Source organism: Mustelus asterias, chromosome X (assembly GCF_964213995.1).
Source record: "Mustelus asterias chromosome X, sMusAst1.hap1.1, whole genome shotgun sequence".
Taxonomy (NCBI): domain Eukaryota; kingdom Metazoa; phylum Chordata; class Chondrichthyes; order Carcharhiniformes; family Triakidae; genus Mustelus; species Mustelus asterias.
In genome coordinates, this window is record NC_135834.1 from 6,557,875 (window position 1) to 6,574,941 (window position 17,067).

A 17,067-nucleotide genomic window follows, 5' to 3' on the forward strand; every position below is an offset into this window, starting at 1 on the left:
AATCGAGGCTTTCCAAAGAGAATTGGATCATTATCGGAAAAGGAAGAGTGCGCAGGGCTATGGGGAGAAGGCAAAGGGAGGAGTGGCAGCAAGCACATTGCTCCTTCGGAGAGCTGGAGCAGGCAAGATGGGCTGAATGGCCGTAAATCTGTACTGTAACTAGAGAGGCCTGGTCACTGGATCAGTGAGACACAGTGATAGCAGGTGCCTGCAAACGCATCTGCTATAACCTCTGCGTGTGAGAATATGATAGTGAAAGTGAGATTTCAACAATGTCACCTGATTCATTCTGACTGGATTATGCAGCTGGCTAAGGATTCTGTCGCCAGCTATATATCTCAAAGGAAGGAAATTTCATTTGTATAACACCTTGCACATCTTCAGAATGCGCCAAACTGCTTTTGGCTGGGTGCATGTGTGCAGAGGTTGAGGGGGAGGTGGAGGTGGAGGGGGGGGGAGGGGGGGAGATTGTTCTGCAAGTTTGCTTTGAAATACATCTTGTAATACATCTTGAAGTGATGCCCTCCACAGTAAACCAGCCCATCAACTCGCAAGATGGCCACGTGGGTGAGGGTAAAAGCAGTGTCTCTGAAACTTGGCCCCAGCAAGAATCGGTGATGTCAGGGGAGGGGAGAAGTTAGTTTTGGAGGAATTTTAGAGAGTAATTCTCACAAAATGCAAATCCATTTTTGAAATCCGGGTTTGGGAATCGTCATCTTCCTGGCTGGAGTGTCTCTGTGAGTCTCTCAATGGTTCCACCTTGTGGCCAGTTGATGAGCTGCACCCTGCCTGGCCTAGCAGCCATGGGCTTCCTCTCTTAGCCTCACTCTGTGTATGGTCGTGGGAGACTAACTGGAGAACAAATGCTAAATAATGACTCAACAACAGATGGATAAAGGTTCAAAGGCACTATGTAAATTACCAAAACATTTTTTTTGGCACTGACAGAAGCAGCTTTAATGTACACTTCACACACAACCTCTAGCTAAGAATTGCAGATAGTTTTAAATTAATTAAAACATAGAAACTAGAACCAGGAGGAGGCCATTCAGCCCTTCGAACCTGCACCGCCATTCATTTTGATCATGGCTGATCATCAAATTCAATATCCTGATTCCCCCTTCCCTCCATATCCCTTGATCCTTTAGCCCCAAGAGCGATATCTAATTTCTTCTTGAAAACAATCAGGCTGGAATCTTCCCCCTGTTCATGCCGGTGGGATTTTCCCATCCTGCGGCCATGAACAAAGATTTGACTGGCCACCAAATTCTCCCCCCTCGCTGCAGTAGGAGCCTGGGGTGAACGGCTGGTAAGATCGCGCCCTCAATCTTTTGGAATCAACTACATTCTGCGGCCATGAATTCCACACATTCACCTCTCTCTGGGTGAAGAAATTTCTCCTCACCTCAGTCCTAAAAGGTCTACCCCGAATCCTCAGGCTGTGACCCCTGGTTCTGGACTCCCCCCACCATTGGGAACATCCTCCCTGCATCTACCCTGTCCAGTCCTGTTAGAATTTTATAAGTCTCTATGAGATCCCCCCTCATTCGTCTGAACTCCAGCGGAAACAATCCTAACCGAGTCAATCTCTCCTCATACATCAGTCCCGCCATCCCCGGAATCAGCCTGGTAAACCTTCTCTGCACTCCCTCGAGAGCAAGAACATCCTTCCTCAGAAAAGGAGACCAAAACTGCACACAATACTCTAGGTGTGGTCTCACCAAGGCCCTGTATAATTGCAACAACACATCCCTGCTCCTGTACTCGAAACCTCTCGCAATGAAGGCCAACATACCATTAGCCTTCTTTACCACCTGCTGCAGTACACCACTAGTAACTGAACTCCAGGATGAATGTTTCCCATCAACCACCACCCTTTGTTTTCTTACAGCTAGCCAATTCCTGATCCAAACCACTAAATCACCCTCAATCCCATGTGTCCGTATTTTCTGCAAAAGCTTACCATGGGGAACCTTATCAAACGCTTTGCTGAAATCCATATACACCACATCAACTGCTTTACCCTCATCCACCTCTTTGGTCACCTTCTCAAAGAACTCAATAAGGTTTGTGAGGCACGAGCTACCCTTCACAAAACCGTGTTGACTATCCCTAATCAAATTATTCCTTTCCAGGTGATTATAAATCCTATCTCTTATAATCCTTTCCAAAACTTTGCCCACAACAGAAGTAAGGCTCACCGGTCTATAATTACCAGGGTTGTCTCTATTCCCCTTCTTGAACAAGGGGACAACATTTGCTATCCTCCAGTCTTCTGGCACTGTTCCTGTAGACAATGACGACATAAAGATCAAAGCCAAAGGCTCTGCAATCTCCTCCCTCGCTTCCCAGAGAATCCTAGGATAAATCCCATCCGGCCCAGGGGACTTATCTATTTTCACACTTTCCAGAATTGCTAACACCTCCTCCTTATGAACATCAATATCGTCTAGTCTAATAGGAAGAGGAGTATCTCCTTCGGGGGCTGTCCCCCCCCCCACTGTGCCCATCAAGGGCATTCCCCCCCCCAGCTCTGGCCAACCTCCCAACTCCCCCACATTATTTGTGTTCCCCCCCCCTCCACCACCAGGCTTCTCGAAACTCACCCCCCTGCCCCCACGTTCCCCTTCCCCCTCCACCCACCACTCGCTGGGGTCCCCTATGGAAGTTAGGTTACAACAACAGTGATAATTAAAGTTCATAATTATCAAAAATCCCTGTCAGGTAATGGAGAATGCTTCTCAGCATACGAGGCCTTCAGCTTGCGTATTCAGGATAAGCGACTAATCTTCACCTTGAGTAAGTTCTGTAAACATTTCGTTCCCACCCTTCACCAGAGGATGAAAAATAAGACATTTCAATAACTGAATACCAAGGAGCAAGTTATGGGGACATATTACGCTAATGAAGGATTGGCAGGAGACAGTTTTCTATTGGATAAGAAAGGACAAAAAGCTATGCTATGATTGGTGGATTATGTATGCAAATGAAGGATTAGAACATTGCTCATTTCTCATTTGCTGTAATTAATGAGAACTATTAAATTGTTTGTATGTATCATCAGAATACCTTTCAATGCATAGTAATGCACCGTGTTCTCACTTATGCACAAGTTATTAAGGCTTGGAACTTGAGTACTCTGGGTTTAAGTGTTGTTTGTAACCCAAAACCGATGACACTCCCAGCCATGCCCTGCACAAAATCCCTGGCCTTGTCTGAACCCCGGGGACCTCTTCACTTCTTCGTGGGGACTGGGTGTAACACAGGCAATGGCCACGACTGTCTTCTAGAACTGCTGGTGGAGAGATGCAGGGGAGGAGGAGGGTGACAATGTTGCCAGCCAATCTGATTAGCCAGCTAGGGCAGGACATCCAGTCTCTGGAAGGGTGGTAGTCCCACACTAGTTAAGATGTGGCAGCCAAACTTCACATTGGCGAAGGTGCGCGGTCAACCTTCAGGCCGGCGCGGTGGAGACACCAGTAATCTGCACCCCCCCCCTCCCAAACCCCCCCACCGCTCTATAAAATCTACCCCATAGTATCATCAAATCGTGCAGCACAGAAGGAGGCCATTCTGCCCATCTTGCTTGTTGTACAGGCTCTTCGAAAGATCGCTTCCATCAGTTCCATTCCCCGCGCACTTTCCCTATCAATGTTTTTGCCCGTGCAAATGTTAATGTTGGGATGTTATTGAATCCACTTGCACACGCCTGCAACCGTTATCATGAACCGGTTCCACCACATGCAGAGTATTGGGTTCAATTCTGGTCACCACGGCAGCTGGAATCACAAACACAGTCTGTGCCTCAGAACAACAAGGCCGAGAGTGAAGGAGAAAGGATGGCAAAGAGTAACTAATGCCACAGGGTTCGGTCCTTGGGCCCCAGCTATTTACAATCTATGTTAACGACTTGGATACAGTGGTAGAAGATACCATAGCCAAATTTGCAGATGACACAAAACTAGGTGGGACAGTAAGTTGCAATGAGGAAATAAGAACTTTACAAATGGATATGGATAGGTTCGGAGAGTGGGCCAAAATGTGGCAGATGGAGTTTAACGTGGATAAGTGTGAGGTCATGCATTTTGGTGGGAAAAATAGGATGCCAGCTTATTATCTAAATGGGGAGAGACTTGGGGGTGCTTCAGTGCAGAGGGATCTGGGTGTCCTCGTTCGTGAGTCACAGAAAACTAGTATGTAGGCACGGTGAGTGGCACGGTAGCATAGTGGTTAGCACTGCTGCCTCACAGCACCAGGGACCCGGGTTCGATGCTCAGGTCACTGTCTGTATGGAGTTTGCACATTCTCCCCGTGTTTGCGTGGGTTTCCTCTGGGTGCTCCGGTTTCCTGCCACAGTCCGAAAGACGTGCTGGTTAGGGTGCATTGACCCGAACAGGCGCCAGAGTGTGGCGACTAGGGGAATTTCACAGTAACCTCATTGTTAATGTAAGCCTTACTTGGGACTAATAAATAAATTTTAAAAAGCAGATAATAAAGAAAGTGAATGGAATGTTGGCTTTTATAGCTAAAGGAATAGAATATAAAGGTGAGGAAGTATTGTTGCAACTATACAAGGCATTGGTGAGGCCGCACCTGGAGTATTGTACAGAGTTTTGGTCCCCGTATTTGAGGAAAGATGTAGTGGGATTGGAGGCAGTTCAGAGGAGGTTCACTAGATTGATTCCAGAGATGAGGGGTTTGTCGTATGAAGAGAGATTGAACAGTTTAGGACGACACTCTCTGGAATTTAGAAGAATGAGGGGAGATCAAATTGAGGTACACAAGATGATAAAAGGTCTGGATAAAGTAGACGTGGAGCGGATGCTTCCTCTTGTGGGACATTCTAGGACGAGAGGTCTTAGGATAAGGGGCAGCAAATTTAAAACAGAGTTGGGGAGAAACTACTTCTCCCAAAGGGTTGTGAATCTGTGGAATTCGCTGCCCCAAAGTGTGGTGGATGCTGGGACAGTGAGTACATTTAAGGAGGAGTTAGACAGATTTTTAATTGGTGATGGGTTGAAGGGTTATGGGGAGAAGGCAGGAAAATGGGGGTGAGGAGCATATCAGCCATGGCGGAGCAGACTCGATGGGCCGAATGGCCTAATTCTGCTCCTCTATCTTATCAACTTATGACAAAGTCTGCAAGAAGGAACCTCACTGAGTTATAGAAAGTATTGTGTCATCCAACTGTAAACTTAAACCTTTTCCCCAGATATTTTCCCTGTCTGAGTGACAAATCAAAGAACAGCGTCAACACAAATTTAACTTAAACAAAACTTCATTCAATCTTCGGGTTACCCAATATTCAACACGAACTCACATCAGTTGCAACACTTACTTTAACTCATTTAACTTTAACCCTTTTAACTCAAACCCGAACTTAAGCTCTTGACCGAAAACAAATACTACCCGCTTGAGTGAACTGGCCAGGCTCGCTCTCCAGGGGCTCTCCCTTGTGATTCTTTGTCTTTATCTGAAAAAAATTTTCAGGGCGCACGTTGCGAATGTGAGTCTCGCGTTTTCGCTCAGGACAAAGACTCAAAGCATATCTTACATCTTAAAATTCTCACATTCTACAGGAAAGTTCTCCAGCACTCAGCCAACCTGTCCTGGTCCCCCCATGCCGACGCTATAGTTAAGAAAGCCCCACCAACGCCACTACTTTCTCAGGAGGCTAAGGAAATTTGGCATGCCCGCTACGACTCTCACCAACTTTTACAGATACACCACAGAAAGCATTCTTTCTGGTTGTATCACAGCTTGGTATGGGCCCCTGCTCTGCCCAAGACCACAAGGAACTACAAAGGGTCGTGAACGAAGCCCAGTCCATCACGCAAACCAGCCTCCCATCCATTGACTCCGTCAACACTTCCCGCTGCCTCAGAAAAGCAGTCAGCATAATTAAGGACCCCATGCACCCCGGACATTCTCTCTTCCGCCTTCTTCCGTCAGGAAAAAGATACAAAAGTCTGAGATCACGTATCAACCGACTCAAGAACAGCTTCTTCCCTGCTGCTGTCAGACTTTTGAATTAAGCTTACATTAAACTGATCTTTCTCTACACTCTATCTGTAACTGCAACATTATATTCTGCACCCTCTCCTTTCCTTCTCCCCTATGTACTCTATGAACAGTATGCTTTGTCTGTGTAGTGTGCAAGAAACAATACCTTTCACTGTATCCCAATACATGTGACAATAATAAATCAAATCAAATATGAAGCTGATCTTTCTCTACACCCGAGCTATGACTGTAACACTACATTCTGCACCTTCTCCTTTCCTTCTCTATGAACAGTATGCTTTGTCTGTGTAGTGTGCAAGAAACAATACTTTTCATTGTATCCCAATACATGTGACAATAATAAATCAAATCAAATATTAAGTTGATCTTTCTCTACACCCTATCTGTAACTGTAACACTACATTCTGCACCCTCACCTTTCCTTCTCCCCTATGTACTCTATGAACGGTCTGCTTTGTCTGTATAGCGCACAAGAAACAATACTTTTCACTGTATCCCAATACATGTGACAATAATAAATCAAATCAAACATTAAGTTGATCTTTCTCTACACCCTAGCTATGACTGTAACACTATATTCTGCACCCTCTCCTTTCCTTCTCCCCTATGTACTCTATGAACGGTATGTTTTGTCTGTATAGCGCGCAAGAAACAATACTTTTCACTGGATCCCAATACATGTGACAATAATAAATCAAATCAATTCAACGGTATCATCAGAAAATGATCACAATGTTCGATTATAACCCACAAAGGTACTCGTAAACAAGCTACATGTACATTACTTCGCCTCACCATACATGGTAACAATGGCTCTGGGTTGTCTATCATAGTCCAAACAACCCTCCTTATTTGGTCAGCACAGGAAGTGTCAGGTCACAGTTCACAGGACAGGTCACGACTCACTGCTGCCTTTCTGACCTGCATCAGTGTGTAATGTGACTTGACCAAAATTCCCAGCATGCTTGATTCTCGGGGTTACTGTCACCCTCCCTGTTGCTGTTGGCCACCCGGCCACAATCGACTGAGATCAAGCATAGGATCAAGCCCGAGATGGGGTGGAATGCCTGCTCTTGTCAGCTGGATCTTGCATGCCTCTCTTGTGGGGACCCCATGAATTAGATTCAATTTGAATTTGAGGTGGTTTTGCAGCAAGTACTCTGCACATTGGCGAAGTAACTCTGAGAAGATTTTTTCCAAAAACATTTTAGAAGCATAGAAACATAGAAACCAGAAGCAGAAGGAGGCCATTAGGCCCTTCGAGCCTGCATCGACAACAATCCCACCCAGGCCCTATCCCCAAACCCCATGCATTTACCCTGCTAGTTCCCCGACACTAAGTGGCAATTTAGCATGGCCAATCCACCTAACCCACACATCTTTGGACTGAGGGAGGAAACTGGAGCACCCAGAGGAAACCCACGCAGACACGGGGAGAATGTGCAGACTCCACACACATTGACCCGAGGCCAGGATCAAACCCGGGTCCCTGGCACTGAGCCAGCAGTGCCAACCACTGTGCCATCATGCCAACCTCTTAATCCCTTTAGCCCCAAGAGCGATATCTAATTTCTTCTCGAAATCTCACAACGTTTTGGCCTCAACTACTTTCTGTGGGAGTGAATTCCACACATTCACCACCCTCTGGGTGAAGAAATTTCTCCTCACCTCAGTAGACAATTTAAATATCTTTGCACCATTTGTACGGATCATTTTAAAATGTCTGTAATGTTTCTTTGCCCGTATTGAAGCACCTCAGACAGAATGCAACATGATCTATGTAGAGAATCTGAATATTATTGCCCTTTGTGTGGTGGCCATTTTGAAATGTTTGTAACGCCCTTTCAGATATTTTACAAATAAAGCATATTTTTGGAAAAAAACAATCTTCTCAGCTTTTTGGATAAAATCAAGTGTGCGATCAGGTGTAGTAACTGTTCTTGGCAGTTTGTATCCAGTATGTCCATTGTCTGGGGACCATGAATTGGGTTTGATTTTGGAGATCATAGATTCATAGAATCTGTACAGTGCAGAAGGAGACCATTCGGCCCATCGAGCCTGCACCAACAACCATCCAACCCAGGCCCTACACCCGTAACCCCACATATTTACCCTACTAATCCCCCTGACACTAAGGGGCAATTTAACATTGGATTTGATTAACACCCGGGTTTGATTCTGACCTTGGGTCACTGTCTGTGTGGAGTCTGCACATTCTCCCTGTGACTGCATGGGTTTCCTCCGGGTGCTCCGACAGTCCAAAGATGTGTAAGTTAGGTGGATTGGCCATGCTAAATTGCTCCTTGGTGTCCAAAGGAGTGCGAGTTAGGGGGATTGGCCATGCTAAATTGCCCCTTAGTGTCCAAAGATGTGTAGGTTAGGTGGATTGGGCATTCTAAATTGCCCCTTAGTGACCAAAGATGTGCAGGTTAGGTGGATTGGCCATCCTAAATTGCCCCTTAGTGTCCAAAGATGTGCAGGTTAGGTGGATTGGCCATGCTAAATTGCCCTTTAGTGACCAAAGATGTGAAGTTTAGATTAAATGGATATGCTAAGTTGCCCCTTAGTGTCCAAAGATGTGCAGGTTAGGTGGATTGACCATGGTAAATTGCTCCTTGGTGTCCAAAGGAGTGCGGGTTAGGGGGATTGGCCATGCTAAATTGTCCCTAAGTGTCCCTAAGTGTCCAAAGATGTGCAGGTTAGGTGGATTGGCCATGATAAATTGCCCCTTAGTGTCCAAAGACGTGTAGATTAGTGGGGTAAATGCATGGGGTTATGGGGATAGACAGGGGGTGGGCCTGGGTAAGATGGTCTGTTAAACAGTCGGTGCAGACTCGATGGGCCGATTGGTCTCTTTCTACACCGTCAGGATTCTATGATTATGCTCTTGTGAAGCACCTCGGGACAGTTTACTCTGTTAAAGGTTGCTATATAAATGCAGTGTGTTCTTGCTGCCGCGTGACGAGCCAGGAAAATTCTGCTCCGGAGCGGCAGAGTTGGATCTTTCGCTGACTTCATCGGGGATTCTTCGAAGCGAGCATTACCTTCGTGACCTCCTGTTATGGTTTAGGTCAGAAATTCCAAAGTGTTATATGGAGCCCGTCTGGATCATAATTTTTGCATCAGAATTTGGCTAGGATAAGCAAGAGATGTTTCACTTCAGGTATGATTCAAGTGACCCACTAGGGAGCTTTTATTAAACAAAGTTTATTTAAGAATATAGTTAACACGTATAGTAAGAAAATTAGCAATAATTTCTATCAATTACAACAGAAACAAAACCACGATAACGTTTAACCCTTAACAAATATATCTAATATGTTCCAATCAAAACCAATCCTAGAAACAACCTTTTCACAGGTTTAACACAGCAAAGACTACTGCTCACGTGACACTGGAACTGAGTCCTGTGGATGAATGCTGCAGTTCTCTTGAGGCACTCAGAACAGTTTGAAGTCAGAACAGCTTCCCAGACCAGGGAGACTTTCTGGTCAAGCCACCAATGGCAGATTTTCTATTCCAGGAAGGCTTTCTGCTAGACCAACAGAGTTTCCAAAACCAGGGAGAGAAAGAGAGAGAGAGAGAGACTTCTTTCCAGTTTGATGTCCCTTCTAAAACTAAAACCTGCAGCTCAAAACTGAAAATGAAAGTGCTCCGGTCACCTGACCTGCGAACATTCTTCCTCCTGACAATGCAGGGTAATAAAACTAATTCCCAAAGTCAAAATGAACAACCCCCATTTAAGCCACTTAAGGAGCAATTAAAGGATATCAAACAAAAACAGAAAAATGCTGGAAAATCTCAGCAGGGCGGCACGGTGTCACAGTGGGGTTAGCACTGCTGCCTCACAGCGCCGGGGACCCGGGTTCGATTCCCAGCTTGGGGTCGCTGTCTGTGCGGAGTCTGCGCGTTCTCCCCGTGTCTGCGTGGGTTTCCTCCGGGTGCTCCGGTTTCCTCCCGCAGTCCGAAAGATGTGCGGGTTAGGGTGGATTGGCCACGCTAAATTGACCCTAGCGTCAGGGGGACTAGCAGGGTAAATGTGTGGGGTTACAGGGATAGGGCCTTGGGTGGGATTGTGGTCGATGCAGACTTGATGGGCCGAATGGCCTCCTTCTGCGCTGTAGGGATTCTATGGGTATGGAGGGATATGGGCCAAATGTGGGCAATTGGGACTAGCCTAGGGGTTAAAAAGAAAGGGGCGGCATGGACAAGTTGGGCCGAAGGGCCTGTTTCCATGCTGTAAACCTCTATGACTCAGGTCTGACAGCATCTGTGGAGAGAGAATCGAGCCAATGTTTTGAGTCTGGATGACCCTTCATCAAGGTAAAAGAACCTCTCCAACTAACTTGACAAAAATGATATCAGGGGAGAGCTACAGAGAACATGACATTAAAAAGAAACTCTTAAAGGTGCACTCACGTCACATCCCGTCCTACACGATTTTTGGAACAGAAACCTGTCATGTGAATCCGTTTTCTCTGGCTAATACAATCCAGCAGCTGGAAATTGTAAAGAAGGGCATTTGCTGCCCTCTGGTGAATATTGACAGTATTGCTCGCTTATACACTCTCGACACATTGGGTGGAAGACTCCGACGGTTCACGCCTCACCGCTGTTGCCAGCGGCACGTTCTCAGGGCAAGTTGCAATGGGCTGACCAGTGATGCGTACATCCTGAGAACGAATTGAAAAGAAATGCTGCGTACACTCGAACAGGTGTTACCTGTCAAGATATTGAATCATCGAATCCCTACAGTGCAGAAGGAGGCTATTCGGCCCATCGAGCCTGCACCGACAACAATCCCACCCAGGCCCTATCCCCATTACCCAATGTGTTTGCCCTACTAATCCCCCTGATACTAAGGGACAATCCACCTAACCTTCACATCTTTGGACTGTGGGAGGAAACCGGAGCACCCGGAGGAAAACCACGCAGACACGAGGAGAATGTGCAAACTCCACACAGACAGTGACCCAAGGTCGGAATCGAACCCAGGTCCCTGGCGCTGTGAGGCAGCAGCGCTAACCACTGTGCCACCGTGCCACCCTGATACTCAGCCTGCGCGGGGAACCCTTTGGCACGGTGACATGCTCCTTTCAGTATAGAGTGACGATTGTTTGCAGTGTTCGTGGGGCCTCGTTGGAAGGAATTTGCGTTTAGATAGCACCTTTCCCAACCTTGGGACATTGCCAACACATCTCACAGCCAATGAACCGTAGTAACTGTTCTATCATCGGAAACACACAGCTTATACACGCTGCCCCACACAGCAATGTGAAAATGGCCAGATCATGATGTGTATTGCCAGGGTATCCAGGAGGACTCTCTCTCTGTCCTTTGAATGGATTTGTTGACATCCACATGATGACGATTCAATGCTGGATCATGTGTCGAAATTTCTGGAGTGAGACTTGAACCCACAACCTCAGAGGTAAGAGTGTGACTCCTCCCCCAAACCCTTAATCATTTCCAAATTAAGAATACTGGTAACAGATGCAACCCCATGTGACACTCCTCTCATTTAAATTGGACGGAGGGAGGTGGAGGGTGTATGTTTTTACTTTATTCATTCGTGGGACATGGGCGTCGCTGGCTGGCCAGCATTTATTGCCCATCCCTAGTTGCCCCTTGAGAAGGTGGTGGTGAGCCGCCATCTTGAATCGCTGTAGTCCACGTGCTGTGGGTTGACCCACAATGCCGTTAGGGAGGGAATTCCAGGATTTTGACCCAGCGACAGTGAAGGAACGGCCGATAGGTTTCCAAGTCAGGATGGTGAGTGGCTCGGAGGGGAACTTGCAGGTGGTGGTGTTCCCATGTATCTGCTGCCCGTGTCCTTCTAGATGGAAGTGGTCGTGGGTTTGGAAGGTGCTGTCTAAGGATCTTTGATGAATTGCTGCAGTGCATCTTGTAGATGGTACACACTGCTGCTACTGAGCGTCGGTGGTGGAGGGAGTGAATGTTTGTGGATGGGGGGGCCAATCAAGCGGGGCTGCTTTGTCCTGGATGGTGTCGAGCTTCTTGAGTGTTGTTGGAGCTGCACCCATCCAGGCAAGTGGGGAGTATTCCATCACACTCCTGACTTGTACCTTGTCGATGGTGGACAGGCTTTGGGGAGTCAGGAGGTGAGTTACTCACCACAGGATTCCCAGCCTCTGACCTGCTCTGGTAGCCACTGTGTTTATGTGGTGAGTCCAGTTGAGTTTCTGGTCAATGGAAACCCCCGGGATGTTGACAGTGGGGGATTCAGTGAAGGTGACACCATTGAATGTCAAGGGACGGTGGTTAGAGTGTCTCTTATTGGCGATGGTCATTGCCTGACACTTGTGTGGTGTGAATGTTACTTGCCACTTGTCAGCCCAAGCCTGGATATTGTCCAGATCTTGAACATGGTTTGCCTTTATACTATGTAGCATAAAAAATCTACATTGACCAGTTTGGCCTGTGTGAGTTCTATTTAATCCTATTTTTAAAAGGAATGAGATTGAAAAACCAAAGTAAGTTTTAGAAAATTTATTGCCTGATTTACAAATTCCCACCTCCATTACAAAATAGTCAGCAAACACAATTCATAATACTTCTCGGTGATATAACAGTGCCGGACTCATGGTGTGTTACAGTGATTTCCTTCCCCCCCATCTCTTCATTGGTTCCACCCTCTGCTGAAATTGGGTTCCTCATGCCCGCGATCTTCCAGCACTTTGCCAGTTTCTGCATTAGAATTTGCGTCAGAGTCGTGCCAGTGAACAGGAGCGGGGGGGAAACACGTTGGTTGCTGTTCCTTCTCGCTCAGCCTTCTCTCAGAGAAGCAAGGAACTTTTCACATGTCTTCACGGCGCCGTTCTCCCTTTCGGAGACTCCTTGGCCATGAATCCTGGGTTCCGGATAAGAGGAGGATAGATGGCCATTGGCACCTTCTGACTATTATCAATGTAACTCACAAATGCTCCTGGGAAACTCAGGCTCGAAACCCGCTCTAATTCTTCCCCATTCCAGCAATCTACCTTCCACCCAGTGACGGCAAACAAGGTGCCCAAAATACACTATTTCAGGGGTGTTAGAGACAAGGGAGGGACTGAAACCAATCTGCCAACCTGTGGCGCAGTGTGCCAATCGCATAGTTGCAGATGAATCTGTCGTCCTCCGAAGACAGTGTGAAATTGTTAACCTATGGCAGAACAACAACTTACTTGTCTAAGGCCTGAGAAAACTACAACGAGTCTTTCACCGACTCAACATCTAGGGGGTGATTTTGCTTTGGGCTGAAATCAGGCACAAGATGAATAGCGCAACTGTCCTGCTTACCCAGCATCCTCAGCACGAGGCCCCAGCTGTGGCGCCAATGAGCGACTGAATGCGTGTTCTTGGGTGGGTGGGCGTGGGAGGGTGTGACCTGCAGAAATTCCGAAGATCCTCCATAGATCCAAAGCGGGAAATCCCAGTTAAAGATGGGGGGGAGGGCGAGGGTAGGTCAGCGGCAAGCCAGAAGAGTTTTGTGGGGCCACGAAGAACATTTAGACCATTACACCGCCCAATGCTTGGTCGAGTGGGCACAACGCATGCCTGCCATCTGAAAATTACATCAGGCTCCTACAATCATGGCAAGACAGTGGCACAGTGATAAACATCATTGGCCTAGTAATCCAGAAGCCTAGGATAACGTTCTGGGAAACAGGGGTTCAAATCCCACCATAGCAGCCGGTGGAACGTAAATACAATTAGTAAATGGAATTTAAAGCTCGTCTCCCAACGGTGACCATGACAAAGATCATTGATTGTCATTAAAAACCATTCCGGTTCATTAATGTCCTTAAGGGAAGGAAATCTGCCGTCCTTACCCGGTCTGGCCTACATGTAACTCTAGAGCCACAGCAATGTGGTTAATTCTCAATTGCCCTCTGAAATGGCCCAGCGAGACACTCAGTTCAAGTGCAATTAGAATCGTAGAATCCCGACAGTGCAGAAGGAGGCCATTCGGCCCATCGAGTCTGCACCGACCACAATCCCACCCAGGCCCTATCCCCGTAATCCCACGCATTTACCCTGCTAATCCCCCTGACACAAAGGGGGAATTTAGCATGGACAATCCACCTAATCTGCACAGATTTGGACACTAATGGACAATTTAGCATGGCCAATCCACCTAGCCTGCACATCTTTGGACACTAAGGGGCAATTTAGCATGGCCAATCCACCTAACCTGCACATCTTTGGACACTAAGGGGCAATTTAGCATGGCCAATCCACCTAACCTGCACATCTTTGGACACGAAGGGGCAATTTAGCATGGCCAATCCACCTAACCTGCACATCTTTGGACACTAAGGGGCAATTTAGCATGGCCAATCCACCTAACCCGCACATCTTTGGACACAAAGGGGCAATTTACACAGCCAATCCACCTAACCTGCACATCTTTGGACACTAAGGGGCAATTTAGCATGGCCAATCCCCCTAACCTGCACATCTTTGGACACGAAGGGGCAATTTAGCATGGCCAATCCACCTAACCTGCACATCTTTGGACACGAAGGGGCAATTTAGCATGGCCAATCCACCTAACCTGCACATCTTTGGACACTAAGGGGCAATTTAGCATGGCCAATCCACCTAACCTGCACATCTTTGGACACTAAGGGGCAATTTAGCATGGCCAATCCACCTAACCTGCACATCTTTGGACACTAAGGGGCAATTTAGCATGGCCAATCCACCTAACCTATACATCTCTGGACTGTGGGAGGAAACCGGAGCACCCGCAGGAAACCCACGCAGACACGCAGAGAGTGTGCAAATTCCACACAGACAGTGACCCGAGGCCGGAATTGAACCTGGGACCCTGGCGCTGTGAGGCAGCAGTGCTAACCACTGTGCCACCGTGCCGTGGTGGGTTGCGCAACAAATGCTGACCTTGCGGCACCCACATCTCATAAAAGGACATTTTTTAAAAATCAGAGTGGGAATCAGATGTGTCTTCCAAATCAGGCAGCTGAGGACGACCATTGTTACCATGGATTGGAAATAGTCACCATATCGGAAGTGAGGATTGGACAGCGGGTGGGGACCTTCCATTTTTGGCCTTGTTGCCATCAGGTGGAAGCCCTGAAAATCAGCCCCTAGAATTGTTGTGGACCGGCGTGGTCCCTTCGCCTCGTTCGGATCTGCTGACTTGACCTCGAACCCCCATTTAGCAGACACTTTGGGAAGGTTTTGGCAAGAGGAGAGCGAGCATGAAATCGCTAAGGACCGTCGGCATGTAAGAGAGAGGAATCCAGAACAACTTGGCATCCCAACCGGCAGCGTATCGCGTGCGAGGGTGACTGGCGGTTAGAGCATGCTCCATACAGTCTGTGACTTTGGACAGGTCCCCATCGCAAATCGCATTCATGGAAAACCTCTGGACCTTCACATCTGGAAAGGAAAGAGAAACACCTTCAAATACGCTGGACTGCTCTGTACCGAAGGTACTCAGTGCTCATAAATATAATATCTCTTCATTTCATTTTACCCCGGTCCCCAATGCGTCAATTGTATAAATTTGCTTAGTGATGCCAATGAGTTATCGTGAGGCTGCTCCCCCTTTCCTGACTCGGCAGAGTCAGTGGAAAATACACACAAAGGGTTGGAGGAAATTGGGGTCTGTCACAAACTTTTTTTTTCTGCTACCAGAGCAGGTCAGAGGCTGGGAATCCTGCGGCGAGTAACTCACCTCCTAACTCCCCAAAGCCTGTCCACCATCTACAAGGTACAAGTCAGGAGTGTGATGGAATACTCCCCACTTGCCTGGATGGGTGCAGCTCCAACAACACTCAAGAAGCTCAACACCATCCAGGACAAAGCAGCCCCGCTTGATTGGCACCCCATCCACAAACATTCACTCCCTCCATCACCGACGCTCAGTAGCAGCAGTGTGTACCACCTACAAGATGCACTGCAGCAACTCACCAAAGATCCTTAGGCAGCACCTTCCAAACACACAACCACTTCCATCTAGAAGAACAAGGGCAGCAGATACCTGGGAACACCACCACCTGCAAGTTCCCCTCCAAGTCCCTCACCATCCTGACTTGGAAACCTATCGGCCGTTCCTTCACTGTCGCTGGGTCAAAATCCTGGAACTCCCTCCCTAACAGCACTGTGGGTGTACCTACACCACATGGACTGACTGATGTCCAATAACAATCCTGGAACTCCCTCCCTAACAGCACTGTGGGTGTACCTACACCACATGGACTGACTGATGTCCAAAAACAATCCTGGAACTCTCTCCCTAACAGCACTGTGGGTGTACCTACACCACATGGACTGACTGATGTTCAGTAACAATCCTGAAACTCCCTCCCTAACAGCACTATGGGTGTACCTACACCACATGGACTGACTGATGTCCAATAACAATCCTGGAACTCCCTCCTTAACAGCACTGTGGGTGTACCTACACCACATGGACTGACTGATGTTCAGTAACAATCCTGGAACTCCCTCCCTAACAGCACTGTGAGTGTACCTACACCACATGGAATGGCTGATGTCCAATAACAATCCTAAATTTATCCACTTAATACTGCATTTGCCTGATCATCGAATTCAATATCCTGATCCCCCCTTCCCCCCATATCCCTCAATCCCTTTACTCCCAAGAGCGATATCTAATTTCCTCTTGAAATCACACAACGTTTTGGCCTCAGCTACTTTCTGTGGGAGTGAATTCCACACATTCACCACCCTCTGGGTGAAGAAATTTCTCCTCACCTCAGTCCTAAAAGGTTTACCCCTTATCCTCAAACTATGACCCCTAGTTCTGGACTCCCCCACCATCGGGAACATTCTTTCTGAATCTACCCTGTCTAACCCTGTTAGAATTTTATAAGTTTTTGTGAGATCCCCTCTCACTCTTCTAAACTCCAGTGAATATAATCCTAACCGACTCAGTCTCTCCTCATATGACAGACATGCCATCCCAGGAATCAGCCTGGTAAACCTTCGCTGCGCTCCCTCTATAGCAAGGACATCCTTCCTCAGATCAGGACACCAAAACTGCACACA

At 47.4% G+C, this 17,067-nt stretch overlaps 1 protein-coding gene across 2 annotated transcripts in view; it reads right to left on the minus strand.

Moving 5' to 3' along the window:
• Positions 1 to 17,067, minus strand: part of rdh5 (retinol dehydrogenase 5 (11-cis/9-cis)) — an 88,257-nt gene that overhangs the window by 41,143 nt on the left and 30,047 nt on the right. For both annotated transcript variants that reach the window (XM_078201060.1, XM_078201059.1), the window contains one exon: positions 14,789 to 15,432. In XM_078201060.1, the coding sequence (XP_078057186.1) occupies positions 15,209 to 15,432 (224 nt within the window). In that variant the 3' untranslated portion in view covers positions 14,789 to 15,208. The remainder of the gene's footprint in view (positions 1 to 14,788; positions 15,433 to 17,067) is intronic.